General features: G+C 39.1%; 1 protein-coding gene across 1 annotated transcript; it reads left to right on the forward strand.

Annotated features, from left to right (window-relative positions):
- Window positions 1-11: 11 nt before the first annotated feature.
- On the forward strand, window positions 12-5,743 carry LOC114361293 (methionine--tRNA ligase, mitochondrial-like; the record flags this gene model as incomplete). Its single annotated transcript, XM_028316287.1, has 5 exons — window positions 12-144; window positions 761-912; window positions 1,699-1,904; window positions 3,265-3,459; window positions 4,206-5,743. Coding segments are annotated over 5 exons (1,093 nt in total), but the record flags the coding sequence as incomplete, so codon positions are not given.
- Between the last annotated feature and the right edge of the window lie 2,586 nt (window positions 5,744-8,329).

Below are 8,329 nucleotides of genomic sequence, written 5' to 3' on the forward strand. Positions count from 1 at the left end.
TTTAAAAAAAACTACTTATTCGCAGACGGCGTGATAACTCCCAACAAGTTCCAGAAACAGTTGCAGGAGTTACTGGAGAATGAGGTTTACTTCCCCGACATATCTGTCAGCCGCCCGTCTTCCAGGGTGCACTGGGCGATACGGGTGCGTAATCTATTTAAAAACCTTACGTTTTATATTTAACACGAGGACATTCTACTATCACAAAAAAAAGTAATGAAAATATGTGTCTAAAGTCCGGTCGCCGAGTAAATAGAATTTCGTACAATGATCCCTACCAAACTACTACCCAAGCTTGGGTCATTGTCATTGTACTTTATACCGCATAAAACTCATTTTATAGTGTTCAAAACTATTTTGTTCAAGAAACAAAGATGAACATAGCAAAATGAACTGCCATTCTGAATGAGATCAGTGTATCTCATCATTCCCCTTTCATACCTAAGCTACTCGATGTTTTCAAGTTTTGAATCATATGGTGAAAATCCGGGACGACGAAGGCATAGGAAAAAAAAGACAGAAATAGCACATAAATATTACAAGGAAATAAAAAGTGAACTGAGCAGTGCTACCCTGTCGCATCAGCGATGCCCATCGCAATGGGACTCCACTCAGCATATGCCGTGGCCCACGGTGAAGAAGGGCCATGGCGCTGGTTTTCAGTGTGCCCCATGCCGAGTGGAAATAAAATGAGTATGGAAAGGCAACGGCCAGCAGTAGATACTGGAGTGCCTTAGTTTAAAACGATGATTATTCCTAGGTACCAAACGACGAGGAGCAAAGCATATACGTGTGGCTGGACGCTCTCATCAACTACCTAACTGCTATCGGGTATCCTGATGAGGACGCCATGATACGGCGCGGCCGGCCCTGGCCTGCTGACGTGCACGTAGTAGGGAAGGATATACTCAAGTAAGTATGGTTTATTAATAAAACTACTTATCATTATTAGGTCATTTCTCCACTTAGGAACACGACCCTCTAAATTACCAGAGGCAAATGGAGGATTTGACCTATTACTCTCTTTGCGCTAGCCAGACTGTAATGAGTAGTCATCATCATCAATTCACACAGTTACAGGACGTCCACTGCTGAACATAGGCCTCCCCCAATGATTGCCATATTAACCGGTTGGTAGCGACCTGCATCCAGCGCCTTCCTTCCTTCTTATGAGGTCATCTGTTCACGGTCCACATTGTCCTACAACGTCATCGTCGCCGCCAAGTGTAATGTATACACTTGGCGGCACCAGTCCAGCCAGAACTTTGCTGCCCTATCGACCAGCTAATCTGATAATCTGAAATCGTTAGGAAAAAATTATGTTCAGCAGTAGACGTCCTGTGGCTGAAATTCTTATAAAAGAAAAACAAGGGCTTTCGGAATTGAACTTGAGCTTATTTCGCAGAATCCATGCCAATAAGGTTCAAAATAAAACAGCAACTTTGTATTTGACTACTTTGTAAAGCTTCAAGCTTACATACATTCACCTTTACTGTAAAACGCATAACAACTTATAAAACTCATTTTATTTTTGCAAGTAAGCTCTTAAAAATCACGTTACACGTCCCAGCATTAACCCTACCACTGCTTCGGGACAATAAATGGGCCAGTGCTGAGAAGAAGCAGCGCAAGAAACTCAGTCACTATTGTCAACTCTTTGAAGGGTTTACATCTGTAACCTAAATCTTACTTTCCCAGGTTCCACGGCATCTACTGGCCGGCCTTCTTAATGGCCACAAGCTGGCCGCCGCCGCGCCGCCTCGTCTGCCACTCGCACTGGACGGTAGACGGAAGCAAGATGTCCAAGTCTTTAGGCAATGTGGTGGACCCCAGGAGGACCCCTGTGAATCCCTCTGCGTTGAGATATCTACTGTTGAGGGAAGCTACCATGGCTAGTGACGCTAGTGAGTGATAATTTAATATTTCTTAATATAATGTGTCATTTTAACTGGACGGTAGACGGAAGCAAGATGTCCAAGTCTTTAGGCAACGTGGTGGACCCAAGGAGGTCCCCTGTGAATCCCTCTGCGTTGAGATATTTGCTGTTGAGAGAGGCTACTATGTCTGGTGATGCTAGTAAGTAAATATTTGATATTTTCTATATTATAACTCTTGTGTGTCATTTTCACTGGACGGTAGATGGAAGCAAGATGTCCAAGTCTTTAGGCAACGTGATGGACCCAAAGAGGACCCCTGTGAATCCCTCTGCGTTGAGATATCTGCTGTTGAGGGAAGCTACTATGGCTAGTGACGCTAGTGAGTGGTAATTTAATATTTCTTAATATAGTGTGTCATTTTCACTGGACGGTAGACGGAAGCAAGATGTCCAAGTCTTTAGGCAACGTGGTGGACCCAAGGAGGACCCCTGTGAATCCCTCTGCGTTGAGATATCTGCTGTTGAGAGAAGCTACTATGGCTGGTGATGCTAGTGAGTAATAATTTAGTATTTACTATTATAATATGTCATTTTCACTGGACGGTAGACGGAAGCAAGATGTCCAAGTCTTCTAGGCAACGTGGTGGATCCAAGGAGGTCCCCTGTGAATCCCTCTGCGTTGAGATATCTACTATTGAGGGAAGCTACTATGTCTGGTGATGCTAGTAAGTAAATATTTGATATTATCTTTATTATTTTATTCTTAGTGTGTCATTTTCACTGGACGATAGACGGAAGCAAGATGTCCAAGTCTCTAGGCAATGTGGTGGATCCAAGGAAGACCCCTGTGAATCCCTCTGCGTTGAGATATTTGCTGTTGAGGGACTACTATGGCTGGAGATGCTAGTGAGTGGACATTTCATATTTGTCCGTAGTCTCTGGGTTTTCCAGGAAAGAAGTTGGCGGCCTTTTTTGACAAATCAACTTTTTTTCTCCAAGATGGAGGCCTCAAATTTTGACAGTCTGTTAGTGTTGCCAATCATTTATTTATTTAAAATCTTTAAATCACACATAATAAATAGCAGTACAACAGGTGAGCTTAATACCATGTGGCAGTCTCTTCCAGCTAACAATTATTGATGAATGACAGCTAAAAATAAGATGACCGTGCCGCCATCTGGTGTTAAAATTTTCTATTTATTATAAGACGTGGTGTGTCAAACCGCCTCAATGGTTTAGTGGAAAGACCACCTGACTCAGACCCAGAGGTCTTGGGTTCGATTCTCAGTAAGGGCAGGTATTTTACTCGATGTTTTAGCTAGCTAGCTAGCTACTGCTTATCTTACCTATCTTATAATAACAACGTTAACATTGCATTATCTTTCCAGACTACAGCGAAACCAAGCTAATAAACGTAGCCAACTCCGAGCTAGCCGATACGCTAGGCAACCTGGCGTCCCGTTGTTGCGGCGCGTCCCTCAACCCGCGACAAGAGTTCCCTCCATTACACGTGCACGAACTTGCAACGTGTCGGCAAGTTGACGTCACTGCGAATCTTCTAGACCGAGTAGAGAGATTGCCTGGTGAGTAAGCATGACTGAGTAGGTTCCTAGGTGATGCGAGAGTGACGTCACCGCGAATCTCTTGGGCCGAGTAGAGAGACTATGTGAGTGGAACTAGCGAACAACTTGATTATGTTCTTAGCTGGTGCAGGAAAGGTGATATGTGACGTAACAAAACTGTAACGTTCCTTCGCGCGAATTTGCTGGATCGAGTGGAGAGACTGCCTGGTATGTTGTGGAAATAGATTTCCTTACATTTTTACTCGCTGTCCCGGCTGCTTCTGATTAATTTTGTTGCGGTCCCAAGGACAGTTTGACTGTCCCCCGAGACAAACTTGACCTTCATTGGTTGGGTTTTTTTATTGGCGGTCAAGCTTTAGATCCTGGCTACACAAGAGATGCAGCGGTGGGAACGAGAGGTGGGAATAGTCCCGGCGAACTTCGTTCGTATACACAATACACTGAACTGTTCCACCCGTGACATTGACAGGAGGGTGCCACCGTCAATTCATCGGATCGCTGGTTCCGATTTTTTCCACGATGGAAACCATACAGTTGAACGATTTTGGCGCCCCTCTTGAAATATTATGTTTGGTGCGAGAGTGTAAGTCATCTTTACTGCCATTTTTTTTCTCTGGTTAATGTCATCCTATGACACACGCCAATAATGTGGCTTCGTAATTTTTTTTCAGTAGATCCAGAGATTACATTGTTTTATTTTTTATGAAAATAACATAATATAATCAGGTATTTGCCTATTCCAACAGAAATCTGCCACGAGCACTACACAAACTACCAGTTCTACAAAGCCGTAGACGCGGTCATACACACGCTACACCTCGCCAATCTCTTCTTCGAGACGCACAAACCGTGGGAACTCCGAAAACAAGTGGAGAACCAGAAACACCTCGACGTCATCCTACACATCACCATGGAAACGCTACGAATATGCGGAATAATACTCCAACCGATAATACCTGATATGTCCCAAAAACTACTCGATAAACTACAAATACCGAAGGATTCCAGAAACTGGCAACACTGCGAGCGGCCATCTTGGAGCATAGAGGACGCGATATACGAAACGAAATACATACAGAATGGCAAGTTTGTGCTGTTTCAGAGAGTTTATGTGGATAAGAATAATGTGCAGAAGAAAAAGGCGAAAGCGTAGGACTTGTAATGTGGCAATTTGTTTGGGTGGAATAACTGAAACAAGAAATAATGTAGTTCCTACGTTATGTTTTAACTTGATGCCTTGTTTTCAGGTCTAAAATGGAATCGAAAACTATTTTGAAACTGTTTGCGATACATTTTTTTGCCAATTATGTCTTCTCCATCAATCATCGTGTTTAGCAAAATTAAATGCATCAATCAAGCTGAATAATTTGTAACTAAAATTTTATTTTATGTATTATGTATTGGAATGTCTCACACTATAGAATGTCTCTATGGAAGTTAATTTTGAAATTAAATAATCTAAAAAATCAATGACAAAAGATTGCCATTGTTACTTTATGAAAGCCACGCTCAATATTTTAAGACGTATTGGTGCAATTTATATATTTTATTATGTCGGTTATAAAAAGTAGAATATTAAAATATATCCACTTTTAAATATTTCACTACCCTACTAGTGCTTTCATTAATTTTAAGGAAGGTGTTTTGTTCTACTATTTTTTGTTGTTTTATAATACTGTTCCTGATTGTTCTTAAATACCATACATATCATACATTTCCATTAGTTGTTCCATTAAAGCTGGCACGAATTGTATAAATGAAATTATTATACTCTCTGCTGCTATTCGTGTGAAGATAGCTTATGCTTCAACCACAACAACGCGTGCAAATCGCCATCGCCGCCGGCGCGATCATAGGGAAATGACAGGTTTTTAATCGCGCCGGCGAAGCTTTAGATAACAGGTTTTAGCAGCCTTTCACAAAGAAAACTATTAAGTTGAAAAATGTACGGACTTGGCATGTTCATAGAAGAAACTGCATATTTTTGTGGGTATAAAATTGAACACAAGTATGTTAATAATAAAGGTAGGGGTTTTTAATATTTATAATACCTTGCTTTACTTTTCTTTGGCTCGTTTCGTGCCAGCTCTAATAAAATAGTATTTAGTCACGTGTAAATAAGGGTCAAATCATTTCAGAAATACAGTAACTATCTCGTTTTATCGTGGTAAGACTTCAAGTGGTGCATTTTTGTGTAGTTCAAATCTCTAGTTCGTAGGTTAGTTTGTGTTCGACTGATGTTATTTATATTTTGAGATTAAATATTGTTAAAGTTTTATTTGTTTCATGTGTTTTGTAAATATGAATAAAATCTATTTATCAATTAATTATTTTTTTCATATCCTATGGTATAGAAAATTTATACCACAAGTTCTATCTGTATCTATGGAGTATGTAGTCACTACACGTCCCAATTAAACCTAGTCTTACCATATACTGGAAAGTAAATATGTAACAGTTTATTTAAAAATCAGGAATCAAGGTTGAAATGAAACCAGTAACTCTATATCGGAGTCAATTTATTTATGAATACGCTTATTAAATAATAATATTTGCACCAAAATACTGCAATAACGACTAACAGTATCAAGAAAGCTAAGTTACAATTTACTATGAAGCTAGACGGGTACGGCGTACCCCACACGATATCAATATCAACATAGTCGAAAATGCATCAATGAGTATGATACAGGTATGATCATTATTATATTATTATAAATTCTTACAAAATTCGGTGACATGTAAACTCTTCAAATGTATATCGGTGTAGTCCGTTGCATTGGCCAACAATATTAATTCTTCTTTGTCATGAAAGTTTGAGAGATAGTGTTACGACCATCTTTGAGAAGTTCTTAGCAAGCGTTTCAAATAAACCAGTCTTTTAAAAATTGGTTTTGGGAAACCATAAACCAATATTTAGCAAGAATCAAGCATAAATGATTTAAGTCAGTTCAATATTGGCTTTAAACATCTCTAAAACAGACAGATTTGCTGAAACGATTGTTTTCAAAGGTCCTTAGAACTGTGGTCAATACAACGGACAAATTATGTGCGTCAGACATTATGCGGAACGGACTGTGTGCGTGAACTCTTGACACTTTGAGCATGTTACGTCACTTGGATTTATACTGTGTTGCCAGACTTAATATCAAATAGTAAGTTAACATTTGTAAAAAAAAAAAGAAATTTTACTTATTTTGTCTGACAACAAAACCATGCAACGTGTGTCTATTTGAGAGCCACGTTCGGATACACGCAGCAGATTTAATAACTTACATTTCACTTCGCGTATCCGAACGCTAGACATATTTTATGAGCTATAAATGTGTGTGTATGTTAATGACACGATCTAAGACGACGGCGAGACGATTGCAAAGCTATTAACCTGATCTATTGTTGTCTCTTTCACACTACAAAAGGCAGACAAAGACAGCGTTACCTTCAACTGTAAACATTATAGTGTCAAAATTATCAAAATCGTTACAAAATCGACATTCAAAACGCTGATGACAGTAAATTGTATAAAAATACTTGTAAAAAAGACATTACAACATTTATTTAAAAAATAGAAATAAAAACAGCAGAGATACAGTCGCCAGCGCATCAAAATAATCCTCAATGAATTTTTAACTTTATACCTACTAGCATACAGTTCAAAATCTATTGTGGTAGGTTGATCGGTTGCTGCTGTACAGACTTTAATTTAACTACTAAATCATCTCACCGGTCGTCAGTTTACAAAAACACGTTCTAAGGGCTCTTTCAAAGCAGACGTTTTGAGCCGCATACGAAATATTTTATGACATTGCGTTGGAATAAAAATTACGATTAACAAAAGGTAGCGCGCGCACGGAAGACTTTTGTCACCGTGACAGTATGTCTCTTTTTCTTTTTATAAAGGTGTAAAAGAAACAAATATACTATCACGGATAATATTATCATGGCGACAAAAAAGTCACACGTGCGCGCGGGCCTTTAGCGGTCTTACAAATTTTAATGTGCTCAAAACGTCTAGTTTCAAAGAGTCCTAAAGCGCCCCGATCGCTCGCTTACTAACTCAATTTCTTTACATTGTTAATTTATGGTTCTTATAAAAAATAGGACAATCTGTTGCAGATTTTTAATAGACATGCAGTTTACGGTTTGGAATGGACGCGGACGAGCGGGGTTATGTCACTAATTTTGTGCCAGTAACAAAAACAATGGGTTGATTCTGAATTTTTGTTCTATTTCATTTCATCTTGCACAAATATTCGTGTGAAGCTTACGTCTGGCAGGTCTTTCTAAAAGTGAAGAAAAAAACATACAGCACGCATTCTCAAACGACGTTTGATTATTAAGTAAGTAGATCAATAATATGGACTAGGATTTTAGGGCATTATATTAATTATGATGAGACAAAACGATATTTCACTGTCCTTCTCAGACGATATACAACTCGAACGTGAAAGCAATACTTATGAAATGTTTCGAATAATTCAGAATCAACCCCATTGGTTAAAACATATCTTACAAGATGACTCAATACACCGCTAAAACGTTATTTTTAGGCTTTTTCCAAATGTTAAAATACAATATAAAGGTACACATCAAAATGCATTAATACTTACACACTAATACAATATGGAAGTATGTTTCATACTGGCAATGTACAAATGGCTCTGACATTTTACAGGACAATTTGTGCGATCACTCATTAATAATTATCAAGTACACAAAAACATCATTTGCATTCAGTCGCCGGCACGTCAAACTATACACTTGCTGCAAAATCACACTTATTTCAACTACAATAAGGTGCTGTCCAGCTTGACGCGCCGCCGCCCATTGAGTAACCATAGACAATCGACGCCACAGACAAAGTTAACAG

The sequence above is a fragment of the Ostrinia furnacalis genome, unplaced genomic scaffold (assembly GCF_004193835.3).
Source record: "Ostrinia furnacalis isolate ACB-3 unplaced genomic scaffold, ASM419383v2 OfSCF5498, whole genome shotgun sequence".
NCBI classification, from domain to species: Eukaryota; Metazoa; Arthropoda; class Insecta; order Lepidoptera; family Crambidae; genus Ostrinia; species Ostrinia furnacalis.